This window comes from Sturnira hondurensis, unplaced genomic scaffold (assembly GCF_014824575.4).
Source record: "Sturnira hondurensis isolate 20B ecotype Veracruz unplaced genomic scaffold, ASM1482457v3 Scaffold0013515, whole genome shotgun sequence".
NCBI lineage: Eukaryota > Metazoa > Chordata > Mammalia > Chiroptera > Phyllostomidae > Sturnira > Sturnira hondurensis.
The window spans coordinates 5,655,957-5,672,697 of record NW_028086146.1 but is presented as its reverse complement, the minus strand read 5'-3'; the positions used below and the strand labels follow the sequence as shown (position 1 = coordinate 5,672,697).

General features: G+C 41.5%; 1 protein-coding gene across 5 annotated transcripts in view; it reads right to left on the bottom strand.

Moving 5' to 3' along the window:
- Positions 1 to 16,741, bottom strand: part of SMARCA2 (SWI/SNF related BAF chromatin remodeling complex subunit ATPase 2) — a 166,081-nt gene that overhangs the window by 125,647 nt on the left and 23,693 nt on the right. For all 5 annotated transcript variants that reach the window (XM_037061731.1, XM_037061735.1, XM_037061734.1 and 2 more), the window contains exons 4-6: positions 15,023 to 15,409; positions 9,252 to 9,507; positions 2,143 to 2,269 (exon numbers count right to left, since the gene is read on the bottom strand). In XM_037061731.1, the coding sequence (XP_036917626.1) occupies positions 2,143 to 2,269; positions 9,252 to 9,507; positions 15,023 to 15,409 (770 nt within the window). The remainder of the gene's footprint in view (positions 1 to 2,142; positions 2,270 to 9,251; positions 9,508 to 15,022; positions 15,410 to 16,741) is intronic.

Here is a 16,741-nt window from a genome sequence, read left to right as displayed (position 1 = left end):
AATCACACCAAATTTATGTGGCATTTTTCAAAGATGGTATAATGTTTCTTTGCAAATAATTCAGGGGAAAAAACAGTTATAGCACTATAACAAGAAAAAAAATATAAAGTAGATATTGTTCTGGCTTTTAAATAAATTCATTCATTCATTTAATTATTCTAATGATAGTAATTATTAATAAGATTTTAAAACATTTTGCTTATTTATTTTTTATTATTATTTTTATTTAATCTTTATTGTATTATTTTAAAGATTTAATTTTTTTTAGAGAGAAGGGAAGGGAGGGAGAAAGAGAAGGAGAAAAACATCAGTGTGCGGTTGCCTGTAGCACACCCACTGAGGACCTGGCTGGCAACCCAGGCATGCGGGCTGACTGGGAATCAGACCAGTGACCCTTTGGTTCACAGGCTGGCACTCAATCCACTGAGCCACACCAGCAGGGCTGCATTTTGTTTTGTTTTAAATGCCACACTAACGTGGTCCTTGTGTTTAAAGATTAACTTTAATGATGTTCTGCAAAAAGAATAAAAGGATTACTTCCTGTTTGTGTACAGTGGCAGCAGCTACTCAAACAATGTTAATTCATAGTTTCAGATAAAAAAGAAAAAATTAAAGTTTTGGCTTCCTTCCACTTCTAACAATGATATTCTTGTAGGATATTCAAAGTTTGTACTATACTATGAATTTCTTTTAGGTGATCCTAAAAATAAAAACTTACCCATATTGTAGGTTATATGATGGTAGAAAGTGAGAATTGCAAATATTCATTAAAATAATGATTGAATTGAATCTGAAATCAGCATCAACAATTACAGTTAATTTTAGTGGGAAACTTCATAGATAAGAGATTTTTTTCAATAATATCAAGCAAAAATCAGAGACTAATAGGAGTTTAGTGTAGTGAAGTTAATTTGAATATAATTTATTCCTAAAAACATACTTGGGGAATATTGTTTAAACAAGATTTTATCCAATACTTTATCAATACATTTTATGAAGTCACTTATAAGAAGGAAATAAATGAAACTCAGAGACTTTCTCCCTCCCTCCCTCCTCCCTCCTCCCTCCTCCCTCCTCCCTCCCTTCCTTCCTTTCTCTCTCTCTCTTTCAATTTAAGCTCTAATCTAATCTCACACATCTATGGCCACGTAAGTACCCAGCCACACTGATGCCCTCTTATGATATATATTATAACCAATAAGGCAAATTACTCCCAAGTTCATATGACAATAGCAAGTGGGGTGGCCTTGTGATTTGAATCACATCCTCCAACAAATCAAGGCATGCAACTTAATACTTCCACACTACTTTCTCTCATTAATAATTTATGTTGTATGCCCAAGACCTTAACCAAACAGACCCATCTGACTGACGACAAAGCACTCCTGTTCCCGTTTGGCTGAACGAGGCAGCACGCAGACCAGGAGATCTGCACCTTTTGGGTCCGTAGGATAAAGCTCACCAACGGGAACCTTAGCTCTACTTCATTCCACTCGTTTCCTACTGGTTTAGCAATTCTAAAAGAGATCATTATGCTTGCTTGCTTTTATTAATAAGTGGCTTCTAGCCAGTACAGTAGAAAATAATTCAATGATTTACATAATACGTACGTCTGACGTGATCGAATGTGCCAAATCTGTATTGTGATGAACGATTGATAGTTACAAAACACAGATGTATGTGTTTCTACAAACGACGAACTATGAACTTTACTAACCTAATAATGAGTAGCTATCATCTTTGTTAAAATATTTTCACAGTCATGGCTAGGGCTATACACGCTTGTGTTTACAAAGAAGCTCTATCTACCACCTGAGTGTGTTTCTTTGGAGCCATAACGGCAAACGTGAGCAACCCCACTCATTCTGGAGGTTCCCCCTCAGCAGCAGATTTTGCCATCACTCTCATTTTGTAAACCACAGTGCAGAAGGGAAAAAATGTCTCTGACGTACAAACGAGCAAACAGAATGATTAGCAGTTCATCTTCATTACTTTTAGCTCTATGCTGCTGATCTAAAAGATACAATATCTTACTAAGTTTGTATCTTTATAACAATACTGAACAGACTTGGGGAAACACACTTATCTCAAACAATTACATTTACTTTGGAGATCTCAGGTTTGCTGGGGAAAAGGTATTACCTGACGTTGGAAATTGAGTAACCGAAGTGCTTTTAGTTCCACGGTTGCTTTGGTTCGTAAGTCTGGTGGCAAAGAGCCAGGCAGATTTTCCAGTTCTTGTATCCTGTGAGCTATGCGAGCCTGAAGCCTAAAGGAGATGATAAAATCAGGGCAGGAGAGGTGGAAATACACATTATAGTTTAGTCTTAGATGACAAACAATAACATTAGGTTTAACTTCTTGGCAAAACCTATTCCAGACACTCATGGCTGATTTCTGACACCCACCTAGATTTTTCTGATGTTAAACAAAGAAAAGCTACCCTTGAATTAATGCAGACAGGTGCTATATGTTGCTTAGCACTCTGGTCTTGTACATAACCTTTCTCTAACACCCAAGAGAGAAGGCTCACGATCCATGTAAGAGGAAAGTCAAGTGCCATTGCTCTCTGTGAACAGAGAGAAAACGGGAGGCAGGACAATTTGACTTGCTCCCCAATGCTCAGCCAGCCCTAGGGCAAGGCTGAAACAACAGTTTTCTTTCTAACTTCTGGTCACATCCTAAGGCAATGGGGCCATTTGCCCTCCTTGCCAAGATGCTGATGATGACGGCCTTTAAGGCTGAGTGAACAAGAGCAGTTTTAGGTGCTGAGGCCACAGAAATCAGCCAACCCAAAACATTCAGAGAGAGCGCCCTGCCAACCACAGCCACTTCCTCTGAGCACAGCTTGCCAGAGAAAAAAAAGAAAAGGCAAATGAGGCATTTTTTCAAAATCAGGTTGGGGGTAGCAGCAAATAGCAAAGTAATCAGTATTTAAAAACTGAAAGTTTCTAGAAAAGGATTGCTGGGGCTTCTCATTTCAGACACCATCAAATACATAACTGCAGGTAGTTCCTCATAATAAACTATAAAAGACATCCACTTTTATTATTCATTTGGGACACCACTACTGTTACCCACACAAACCCCAGGTTTTGGAGTTCAGCTGGATCCTTTTCCTACAAATAATTACAGGCCATTTAAATCTTAGAACTACCTCCTCCAAAATTGGGGGCAAAACTGTCTTAGAAGAGATTTCAACAAAGACAGACGAGCAATAAAAAAGTCAATACACTGCCCTTGCTGGTATAGCTCAGTGGATTAGGTGCGGGCCTGCGAACCATTCGATCGTGGTTTGATTCCCAGTCAGGGCACATGCCTGGGTTGCAGGCCAGTTCCCAGCAGGGGACTCACGAGAGGCAACCATGCATTGATATTTCTCTCCTCTCCTTCCCTTCCCCTCTAAAGATAAATAAATAAAATCTTTTTTAAAAAAGTCAATATGTTAAACTAAGTTAACTTTAACTGTGATGAGTTAAGGACATTTAATGCACCATTTTATTTGAGTCCCTCTCACACACACACCTCTACAAGGTATAATGGTGGTGTGTTAATGATGAGAAAAGAGAAGTTTGGCAATATTAATAAACATGTCGACTTCACGGGGTTAGTAAAGGATCCCTCCTTTCAGACAGACCCCCCCTTTGCTTGAAACCAACACCACTGTGGGGTAATTAAAATACACTTTCTGAGAACATTACTCAATCTCAATGACAAATGTTGATAAGGAGTTTGTTAAAAATTAGTATTACGGTTTTATCAACCTTTACCATGATGTAGTATATATATATTAATGCAAAACAGTAAAACCTGTGACCTAGATGCTAAAAAACATCTTAAGAAGCAGGCAGCGAACACAAGGCCTGCAGGTGGATTCCGGCCCTCCACCTTGTTTCATCCGGTCAGCACCTTGTTTCTACCCGGCGGCATCGCTGAGCTCCTTGCCCCGAGTTAAGGAGTAGTTACATTTACACAGCCCTAAAATCACATTCGGCCCTTTGAAGGCAACCACGAGGCTGATGCGGCCTCTGGTGAAAATGAGCTTGACACCCCTGTCTTAAGATTTCACATAGCCCAAGTATGAAAATGATTGTTGTTGTTTTTTTAACTTACAGTTGTTTGCTTTGGCAGAGAAATAGAATGTCCTCTTCTTCAAAATTTTAAAGATGATAGTAAAGGAAATGCATTGTCTTTCATTGACTTCACTTCAAAGGATATTATGCCAGATTCCTATTTTACTTGATATACAAGTTATTAATTCTGACTTACTGAATGATTTATCACCATGACGCATCACTACAGTATTCTCTCAGTTACTGTGCCCCTGTTCCGGCTGTGCGTATCAACACAGTTGCACTAGTAAATGGTCTACCCCTGTAACAGACTAAAAGTCTGTTAGTCCAAACAATAATAAGCTTCTATCATATTTCTCTTTTTGGACGAATTGTTTAAACTCTCCCAACTTCTTCTGCGTTCCTTATAGTACTGATGCAAGATTATTATCATGTCTTTTTAAAAATTTTCAGTGCCCAAAGCAAACATCTACTTCATTTATCCCATTCAATTTCTTGACTAGCCACATAGCTCCAAATCTCCAGATTTGTATGGCAAATTTGTATGGCAACAGATCATACATCTTAACAGTTAAGCCATTAAGAGGAAAGCCTATTGTGGGTTTTTTTCCCAGTATACAGTTTAAAGGAAAGAAACTAAACTGAAACAATCTGACACAATCTTATTTGCGGAATAAGCCCATCACACAGGGAAAATTAATATCCTAGTGGGGCGAGATGAGGGCCGCCAGTGTGGTTATTCTGCTTCCTTGGTCCTGAAGTTGTCAGTCTTTTTTTTTATTTGAAAATTCCAGAGCCCAAATTATCCCTTGGTATTCTGGTTTACTTTCTTTGACAAAGTAGGTCAGGTGCTAAATTAAAGTAATAGCTGCTTTTTCCTTAATCTTCTAAAGGACTAAATAAATAATCTTAGGAGAGCTGGGCTGACAGTATAGAGATTAAATCACACCGCACTGGTCAGGTGGGAGCTGGGGAGTGCAGAGGGGAAGAAAGGAGGTAAGGACTAGTGGGGGCGCAGCCTTGGGTGACTGGGGCACTGGAGTGGGTGAGGAGCTAGGCAGGGAGGGTGCACTTCCTCCTGAAATGACTGCTTCTCCACGGGCTGAGTAATTTGTCAGTGAATCTCAGATTCCCCAGCACAAAAGAATCTCTCTTTTATGAAGGGAGGCAAGAAGTACAAAGTATAAACGCACAAACTATAGGAGATGAGAAAGGGTAGTTTCCATAGTAAAATTACATGCATTCAGTCCAGCACATGGGGAGTGGGGGTGGGGACAAAAGTACAGGCAGGGCTTCTTTAACACAGAAAATTTTGTCTTTTTGTGGTGGTGGTTGTTAATAGAAATCTTCATTTTAAATAATGCTTCTCTCCAGACAATTTCATCTTCCTATCAATGGGATTCAGCAGGTAGTCCGATAAAGAGATTCAGGATTCTAAACTTCACGAAACAACAACAGATGTAATACTGCATGACTGCAGGAGTCTCATTTAGTGTCCTCACGAGCACAGAAAATTGAAGCGGAATTAGGTCACTCAAGTTTTTCATACAGATTGAGCAGTAAATCAAGAGGGGTGGCTGTTCTGGCAAGAAAAAGAGTTCCATTAAAGGCAACAGATATTTGTTCAGGTCCAGAGGAGAAGTTTATGATTCCTGTAGGAGAGTTATTTGAACAGAAAATGACACTGGTACATTTTGTTCCTTCAAGGAGCTGAGTGACACTTTAAAAAAAAAAGAGAGAGGGAGACTGACTTTTTGTAACTCTGCTGGTAAAGTGGCCCTTGGTAATTTCTGAGACGGAATGGATACGAGGGCAGGGCAAAAAAACCCACAAAAACGAAAAAAAAAAAAAAACCCAACAGATTATGTTTACTTCCTGAAGCAAGGAGGGTACACTACTGTCTTCAAACTGATTCTGAGCTCACACTAAAGAGAGCTCTTCCTTCAAATGTGAAATGCACCACCCACGCAACATGAACACTCGTGGAATTGGCTGACATGCTAACGTGACAATGCCTGGAACACTTGTGCCCAGAACATCTAACTCTAATGGAAGAACTGAAGTTAGGAATACCGATGGGGCGAAGAAAGTGTGCCAGAAAGGCAAGACACAGCCACACAAAAAGCACTGTGAGCATCCCTCTGACACTTACTATGAAGAAAAGCAATAAAGCTCCATTGTAAGAGAAAGGATCCAATTTAAATGGGAAACCAGGGTTTTAACTAGAGACTATACAGATCTGCAATAAAATATTCATAGACATAAACATATACATGCTATCATTAAATAAAGAAGGTCAACTTGTCATAATCCTGGTTTTATGTTGAACAAGGAAAAGCAGCCAAGGGACTTAACACTAAAAAATTTAAGATTCTGCCCTGGCTGGTGTGGCTTGGTTGGTCGGAGCATCGTCTCATGGACTGAGGGGTCATGGGTTCCATTTATAGTCAGGGCACCTGCCTGGGTTGCAGGTTCATCCACTGGTCGGGGCATGGATGAGAGGCAGCCCATCGATGTTTCTCTTGCTCTCTCTTTCCTTCCTTTACCCCCTCTCTAAAATCAGTAAGTGTATCCTTGGGTGAAGATAAAAAAGTAAAAAAAGTAATATTCTGACAAATTCCTTTCAATTTTCATTGACAAGATAAATGATATTAGTGATTATTATAATGGTCAAAGAAATGAACATCATGCTCAGACTAAGTTTATAAAATTGTAAAAGAGATTTTTTCAGACCTTGCTCAAATCCTTGATCAGAAGGTAAAGATGTACTAGACCGTCCCGTTACCAATGCTAACGGTGAAGCAAGCCATTCTCTCAAAGAGAGGAGAGTGGAAAAGCTTCTTAGCTGTTTTTACAAGTGCCGAAGGGACTCCATCTAACCCTTCGTTAGGGAACAAATTTAGCTAATCTCAGCAGGTGAACCATTCATCTTCACATAGGCAGAGGCCAGCTCTGGCTCTATAAAGAAGATAAAAGATGCCCCTGCCACTCAGCCAGCGCAAACCGGCGCTTCTCCTCCAGACGGCCACGGGAAAATCCAGACCAAAAATCCCACCAGCAGTTTGGACCCAGGGTTGCCAGATCAGCCATTTCAAAAGCCAGGCAGCCTTATGAAAGGAGACATTTATCATGTAAAATAATAACATGAAAAATAACCATTCCACTACATTTTACAATGCTTATAGTTTAAAAGAGACTGACACTGGTTTTCTTTCTACAGGAGCAAAGGACAAAGCCTTTCACACACTGGAATAGGCCAAATAGTACAACTCAAGTCTGTACACTTTGGGAGACCATCCACTAAGATCAGTTCCAGAAAAGGTGCTACAATGAACTCAGTGCAAGAAAGGCCTGCAGTTAAAATTCTGGTGGAAATGCTAAAGAAAATGTAAGCCTCAGTAAAAGGCACACACACAGACACGCAACACAGGCTGAATGAGGGTAAAATGCAGACATATTTCTAGGTACAGTGAGCATCTAAGATGTGATGAGAGTAATTCACATGACTTAGCGAAGGTACTGGTAGCTTTGTACCTTCAGGGTCTGAAAAATAAATGTTTGCTCATAGGAAGTCAGAATTTTAGAGTAACTAAACAACACTCTCTATCTCATTTACTGTCTTTTAAAAACATACTTTTTTATAGCAACATAAAGAAAGGACTGCATGTAAACACAGTTTTTCTGCTCAAGAAATATTTGCTAATATTTAACTTTATAATACATAGCAATTATTCGCCCAGTAAAACCTGCCTGTCAACACTGAAATATCAGTTGATGAGGAGTAGCTAGTTCCGTAGGGACACGTGAAACGCTGGAAACAGCGCCGTCAAAGCTCCGACGTGAGGCTCAGCAATGACAGTGAGGCTCGGCAATGACAGTGAGGCTCGGCAATGACAGAGAGACCAGCTACACTCTTCGGGAAGGAGCCTACACACTGTTTACTAACACAATCTTTGATTTTTAAAATCTAATTTTCTCTTAAATTGAATCATAATTTGGAAATAATAGTAATTGCTAATATGCATGAAAAGTCTTTGTGTCATTTTATCTCCCTCCATGAGAAACACTCTAATACCCTCTTTTAACACATGAGGAAGCTGAGTCATGAAAAAGAGACGTAACCTGACCAAGGTGATGTGGCTAGTGAGTGACAGACTGAGCATACTTTCTGTCTAATTCCAGACACCACGGTCTTAGCTTTGTTTTAATCTTGCCTCCATACTTACTGGGCTCCCTTTTTAGTTACCCTAACTATTTACATCAGGGTTCTGCAAACTACACCCTGTGGGCCAGATCCTGCCCAAGTTTCATGTTGTAAATAAAATCCCACCGGAACACAGCCAGCCCACTATTGTCTATGGCTGCTTTCTCACTCAAAGGGCAGAGCTGGGTAGTTGCGACAGAGACCATATGGCCCTGCAAAGCGTAAAATATTTACTACCTGGCCCTTTACAGAAAAGGTTTGCCAACCCCTGATTTAGATGAATGTACCAATTCAGATGACAATCAAGTTTTGGGAGGAAGAGTTTAAATAAAAAGCCCATATGAAGACACTTACAGAGGGCTTACTCCTAAAGTTGGACCAAGGCATAGACCGAAGGAATGCATGGATTTAAACAAAAAATGTATCAAGCTACAAGGTGTGCTTCAGCATCACTAGGTGTGTCATTAACCTGAAGGTCAGGCCAACACAACACACTCAGCATCCGGCCAGCTCATAGCCACCATTCAAGGGTAAGCTGACAAACTAGGGCACCACTGCACCACCTACATGTGAGGCGGCCACTTTCTGGGGTCCCTGGGAGCTCCAGGCTGGGCTTGTGCCTAACACAGTGCCTGGTGCGTCCTAGGAGTTGATAGATGTTTTCTGACTAAATGAGTGAGAAATCACAGTCCTGCTAAACTACAGCTATCAGAGAATTCTCCTCCCCTCGCACCCCTCCCTGCCACCCCGTCACCCCCACAATCTCAACGGGTAAAAAAAAACTTCTCAGCGACTTCGTACTGAAATCATTCTCATAGCATGAGGGCTGGCCTCTGCAATTTCCCTTCGGGCTTTCCCTCGTCCAGGAGAAGGAAACAACCACAACACTAGGAGACACTGCACCCACCCCCCAGACTCGGTGGTCCTTGTGAGAACACAGCAGTTTCACCTCTCCCAGGGGCAGGGGGCGTTACCTATATTCTCGCTCCTGCAGAATCTCCACGGGGTCCAGGCCTTGTGGCTTCTGAATGGGGCTGATCCGGCTCTGCTTCTGCTGTAGCTGCAGGATGGGTGAGGGCTGCCCAGGGGCGGGCTGCGGCACAGAGGGCCCGGGCACGGCGGCCGTGGGTGGCTGCGCGGCTGCGGGGGGCGCAGGTGAGGGCCGGCCGCTGGGTGCAGGCACTGGCAGCTTCTGCGGGGTGCTGGGGCCGCTCAGCTCCGGCCCGGGGCCTGCAGGACAAGAGCAACACAAGCAGCACAAGCGGGTCATCCACCTAGGGCCACAGCAGGCCTGCCCACTGTCCCCTGGGGCCCAGTGATGGGGACAAGTAAATATCTCAAGAGAAAAAAAAAAGGAGGGAAGAAAAATGAAAAACGAGGAAGGGGAAGAGAGGAAAGCGTGGAAGGAGGGAAGAGGAATAAAAAGATCTAGCATCTATCTCCATAGGAAAACGACATTCACTAATAAACATTGCTGAAAATGGCCCCAAAATGACTCTAAGTAATAAACGGATTAAGGAGTGGACTCCCAGATTTTAATGTACGTCTACAGTGGATTTTTAAAAGAATTAGAGGTGCATTCAGAGTTCAAAAAAGTAAGGGAATAACCTAACAGTCCGATGCAATCTGGGTGTGGTCCTGGGACCACATTTTGCAAACTGCAGGCAAGCCCCTCTGGGGGGGACCCCAGGGCCCCCTGGAAGAGCCCTGCGTTAGAACCAGGCTTCACAAAGGCAGCCAGGAGTTGCCGGTCCTCGAATGTGAACTCAGAGGGGCACCCACTTTTCCCTGATCACCTATAAAATATATTTTATACTAAGTCGGTGCATCTCATAACCTCAATTTTTTACTGCATATTGGGAAATATTTCTGAAAACATTCAGTGTGGGGAAAAAAAAATCTGCTCATTCCACCCAATGAAAACTAGCAAATATTAAGGTTAAAGACAGCATTTTCCTCATGTTATCAGAATAAAGGGACACACATTCACTGGCCTTATCAAAATGCACTTAATAAGTGAATTTAAAGCAACTGCCCACACCAAATGTAAGGAGTTTGAGTTGATTGGTAAGTATGGACCTAAGATAGGAAGTAACCCATTTCTCCTCCTAAGTGAATTTTTACTTAATTCAAAATTATAAATAAAATAAGTGATGCCACTAGATAACTTAGGAAATTTAAGAAAAGAAAGCCTCAGTAAGTAGATGTCAAAACCTCTCTTACACAGTCTTTCAAGTATTTTCTATGTCTTTTCCAAGAAAAATTAAAATAATTAAATGGCAACAAATAATAATCTATATACTTCAGAATGACTTAATAATTAACCATACAAAGACATACATTATGAAAAATTGAACACATTTATTCAATGTTCAGCAAACACTATTCAGAATCAGGCCAAAATGGCAACATACAGGCCGCCATAAGCAAACAGTTTGAAAGGACGATGCGAATAATTAGATCAGATTGCTTAGGAAACCACAGTGTGTGTACGGGGCAGGGTGGGAAGGGGTATGTGTGTGGTGTCCTTGTTCTCTTTTCTCCCTTCTTTCTAAATTAGGTAAAACTTTCTAAAAGATATAGAGCTAGATAAGATTTCTTGAGGTTGATAAAAAAATGCGAGGGAAAAATACATTTATTTTTATTTTTTATTTTAGACACTGTTAGTGTCCTACCATAGTAAGAAAATTCTTTTCAACTAATTAATTACTTTCTCTTTTTTTCTGAATAAGAGGTCTTTTACATAACACATAGCTTTTCATAATATTTTACACTTAGGGTTTCTTTCATCCATATGTACAAAATCAATTTCTAAACATTAAACCTCAGGATGGTTAAAGCATTACAATGACATTTTAGAATATTTTTTTCCCTAAAGGTCTTTAAAAACAGTATATATTTTTCGTTTGTAGTGCTTTAGGTGTGATGCAGCCAAAGAGAGGAGACAGAGATTTCCAACATTAACTCCCTGTGATTCTATGAATCTCCTTAATAAGCTCAAGAAACTGGAAGAATTAAATATATTTGAAGACTTGGTATAGCATACTAAATAATAAAAATAAAACTACCACCTTTAATAAAAAAGAAAATTGGGGTCTAACTGAGAAGATAATATAATAATGACCTTAAATTCAGTTCTGAAAGTTTTTTTCTCTTTTGAAACTTTAAGTAATTCATCAACAAAAGCTGTAACAGTGCAACAGTGTTACAAGTTTCAATTTTTCTGGGCATTTTTTTTTTTCAGCATTATAGCCTGCAAATACCTATGCAGAACCCTGTGATGACTCCTTGAAGTACACTCAGGTCACTATTTTCAAAAACCACATTTTATCAAAATAATAATAATAATAATAATAATAGGCACCCAGATCATGTCTGACATCCTGGATTCCAAATCTAGGTGTTTTAGCCAATGACTCTGAACTAAATCTGATACATACATGGCTGACTTTCTTTAATCAATACATATAGAGATATTCTCATCTGGTTGAATGATCCTTGAAATTGAGAAGCAGAGAGTGCCCCAAACATGGACTCACGTATCCAAATCTCCAATTTAAAAAGTACTCGCTCTGAAGCAGGTCCACGTAAAGCACCCTGTACCCAAAGAACGGTAAGTTTCACCTCAGCTGCATCACCTGCTGGTTGTGTGAGCCTGAGCAAGTTACTCGGGCCCTTGTGCCTCAGTTTCCTCATCTGTAGAATAAGGATAATAACAGCACCCAGCTCAGAGGGTGGTAGTGAGGGTCCAAAAAGGCAATGTGGCCATGTGCTCAACCACTGAGGACACAAAGACAGAGAAGCCTGACTGAAAGGTTTTTAGGGAACTCGGTGTCGTATTTGCTGGCCACTTGGGAAGTCCTCTTTTCTACGGCGAACTTCAGAATGCCTCTACAGTTTAACGCACCTCACCACACATACTCAGGTAAGTCGGCTTGCCATGTGCTTCCTGGGAATCTGCTAGCAGAGCCCCTGACAAGCAAACTCCTTTCCTCACTAATAAGCATCACAAGTTCATTTACTGCGTGGATGTATTTTCTACTCTGTCCAACAGATTATATAAAAAACTTCTATTTGCAGAGGCTGGGGGACTGGATGCAGCTTGCCACAATTAGACACGCACAGAACGCTCAGAACGTCACTACCTCTGCACTAGGTTTTGTGCCTGTCCCTTTGGGCAGCTGAAGCAGCTGAGTTGCCTGACTGGTTTGCCGTTGAGGCAGATCATCTCTGCTAAAGGATAAGACCCCTCCCCGGTATCTGCAGAGGGAAGGCAAGTCACATTCTTTAGCTTATCTCCTACTCTCTCTTGAATGTAAGCAATTTAGGTTTAATTGTCAGAGGCATGCAATGCATCTGCTTTCTCTTCAGTCCACACCCAGAGGTAGAGAGGTAGGCCCTGACACTCCTGAGAAAGGTCCTGGTGCAGTTACAAAGGGGAGAGGTCTTTACAGGGTGCACCTCACGCCTGGTTTTGAGAAACAGGGAAACAAACTCATTAAAGCACCTAAGTCTCATATGTACAGAATTTCTGTGCATTCAGTCTCCAGTTTGAATTCTGGCACATAAAGATATTTATGCAAATAACAATTCTGTGCATTAAATAGGATTTAAGTGGTTTCCATGGATTAAAAAAGGAAATGTAATAAAGTGTACTTAAATTGAACATACCAAGAAACTTTACATAACTACAAAAAAGTGGGGTAAATGGGCGGGGACAAATCCTGAAGAAACCCAGCCATAAAACTTTTACTTTTTACCACTATGCCCTTTCTGCCTCCCCTCAAAACCCAAATCTTTTTCGGTTCTTCTTTTAATTTAGCTCTCTCAGAGGAAAAATGAATCAAAATGAAAAGGAAAATGATAGGTTTGAGTTGAATGGAGCCCGTAGCAGGACGGAAGAGCTATTTGTTCAGCGTGCGGCTCCTCCAGTCAAACTGCGATTCTCCAGCGGTTGCTGTGATGATGTCAGTTGGGGTGACTGACAGCTTTGGGGCACGTTTGAGGCCGCCCACCATGGCCACGGAGATTCTCTTCACACGCCAACAGAAAACAGGACAAAAGAAAAATGAAATCATAGCTACCTCCAGACAAGTGGACATACTTAAACTTATTTTTTTTCTGAAATACTAGTAGAGGTATTTATAAGCAATTATACCTTTTTTTTTTAATTTAAAAAAGAGGGGAAAGATAAATTAAAAACAGTTAATAAAAGGCAATATTAACTTAAAAATTTTTCCCTTGTTTTGACTTGTTCTAAATGCCAATCCAAAAAAACCATCTCTGTCAATTAAGGTCATCTATCATCTCCCTGGGAAACCTGAGATTTGGGGAAAAGCCCAGCGGGGCTATGAGGTGCGGTTCCCTTCCCAGGGACAGGCGTGGGTCTGCTCTGGTCACAGAAAGTGTCTCCTTTGCCCCTTCCTCCAGGCCTCCTTGCCCACTCGGGCATAAAACATGATCCGCCCAGATATTTTCATTACTAATGAAGGCTGACTCCTAGAAATACAAAAGACATGAGCCGAGAGTGACAAAATGAATCCCCCCAATGACAGGGGCCTGGTGGAGGGAACAGACAGACATTAAGCTGGGTTAAAAAAATGAAGCCCCTTTTTCTGGAAATGATCCTGAAAACACACAGGGTGCTTCTTTTTTTGTTTTTTGTTTGTTTGTTTGTTTGTTTTTTTAGGATGTCAAGTATCTGCTACGTGCAAGTATCCAGACAACTGGAACTTTATCTTTAACTTTCCCAGGGAAAACGACATTCATGGAAGGTCAGCCTACATCCCCCTGTTCCTCTGAATTCCACCAGTGGGACGAAGCCAGCCCTCTAGAAGGGCACTCAAGGACTACCTCATCTGTGCCTGCGACATAAGGTCAGAGTCTCGGATTTGATGCCAGGGTGTGTAGGAAGTAGGCCATGTGGATTCTGTTACTCTATTTATGCTGAACAAATGTCATTGATGCCTCTATCATGAGTGCCTCTTATAATAATAACAACAATAATAAAAAAAAAAACTCCACTTGGAAAATCTACTTTACAAGCTTAGGCTACACATGGGCCTGTGTCCTGTGAACCAGTGAGGCACTTCCTCCTGAATGGTGAGAATTAGGGGCCTGACCCCAAGTCCTTCCCTGACCAGCAGGGAACTGCAGTCATCTTGGACGCTCAGCTGCAGTAACTGTGAGAACTCTTGAGGAGCCCGCAGGCCAACCTCAACTTCTATTTCCCTTTGTTTCTGATTTTCTTACTTGACAATTATGTCACTGCAGGTATGTTCCTTGGAAGCCTCCCCAAATGCTTTTCACAACAAAAAGGGGTAGAAATAAATAACTCAATGGACATAAAATGGCTCAAAGAGAGTGGATTAGAGAGGTGTGTTTGGGCAATGGTACACACTGGGTACAGGGTTCTTAACCTGGGGTGTGTGGATGGGCTTCCTGCAAACCTGGAATCTCTTGAAAGATAATGTAAAACCATGGGGATGGTGTTTTTGTTCCTAGGTCTGCAGCTTGCAACAGAATTCCCAAAGGTTAAAAAGCACTGCTCCAGGACTCTAACAGCAAAAAAGATAAAAAATCTTGGCCAACTAAGTAAAGCAAGACGAGGGAGCCAGACGGCTAGGTACAACAACTGGCTAAGGCAGCCCTGGGCTTACACCATCCCAGTGCTTCTGTGCCATTAGCAGTCCTTCTCATTCAAGTTGGACCATCACATTATTCATTTGGTTGCACATGAACCTACCAGATGGTCTGTTGAAGTTAACAAGGGCCTGCTGCTGCTGTTGAGGCTGTGGTTGGGGGGGTGCCTGCTGCGGGGGTGGCTGCTGCGGCTGCTGCATGCCAGGCAACGTCCTTTTCCCCTGGACTGCAAGCTGCAGTGTTTCAGGGAGGTGCTGGCCACGGGCCAGCATTTTGTAAGCTAGAATCTGAGCTCGCAGCTGATGCAGCTGGACAGGGCTAAAAGGCGAGGGACCTCTGTTGGGCTGGTTCATCCCCTGTGGATCGCCAGGAATGAGGGCCCCTGGCTGGGCTGGCGCCATCTGGGGTGGGGTAGGGCCGCCTCCCGACGACAGAGGACTGGAGATGTGCTCTGCGGCTCCCAAGGGAGATGGGTGCGGCGACATGTAACCTAGGAGAAAACACAGGTGAGATCACAGGCTGACCCTGATGACCCTGAAGGAGACATTCCTGAATATTTGGGTAACTTTCCATAATGGCACTGTTTGATAAAAAATTAACGTATGCATAATTTAGTCACTATACAATTATAGCTTCAAATTTACATATCAAATACACATAATTCAAAATGTTCATATATCAATATATATAATTTAAAATGCTCTCATAGTTATATTAAAAAGTAAAAGAAACAGACAAAACTAATGTTAATGGTATATTTTATTTACTTCAACATATCCCAAATATTATCATTTCAGAATATGAAAATCATTAAAGAGATATTTCACATTTTTTTCCCATGCTAAGTTATAGCACGCTTCATTGGAATTGGTCACATTTGAAATGATCAACAGCCACACGTGTCCTTGCAGGGAATTTGTTGGTGGCTGCTGTCCATCCAAGGAAAGGCATCAGAGGGTAGTATTATACATTAAAAGGCATTCCAACCTAAAGAACACAACCTAAAGGTGTCTACTGCATCACAACGAGAAATGAAGGGTCTCTTACGGCAATAGCCAATGTCGCTTTATTATCATGCACGTTTTGAATAATTTGTGATTATTGGGCATCTCTACTGCATCGCAGACATGATGCAAGGCACTGTCCACATTCTTGCTTGAGCTCACCCTGGAAACAGAGCCTGATGGGAAGACGGCGTGCAGGTGACTCACGTGTTAGGTGCCAGGACACTGGCAGGGGGTGGAAGGGGGGTACAAGGAACGGCAGGCAGTCCAGAAGGGGTGTGCTGGTGAGCCGGCTGCTGCCCTGGGTGCCTGGAGATTTATCTTGAACAGAGGCTCTGAGATACGAAGTAAATAACTTGTCTCGGAATTATCCCAGGGAAAGGGTAAGGAGCTGGAGTATTTATTATGTAAGGATTATCTGTCAGGGTTTATTTACTGGTTATGAGTCTGGGGATAACTGGTCCCCAGGGACTTTTCCGTGTGGGCACAGTGAACACAGTAGGCAAGATATCAGGCTGGTGGGAGCACAGAAATGGCAAGAAAAGGAGAATTAAAGGGATGGGAATGGAGCATATATTATTTCTTTAATCCTCACAACATCTCAGAAGATATATATATATACCTTATTTTTTTAAATGAGGAAACTGAGGCTCAGAGAGTGAGTGAGTCTCCCAAGGGCATCCCATTAGGTCTCAGCAGCTCCATGATCCAAATTAAAATTTGTCTGATTCCAACGTGTATTCTCTTTTCATAGTCTTATATTCATTGGTTTTATATGAGTATTAATATTAATTATTGGTTTTAAATTAAAGACTTAA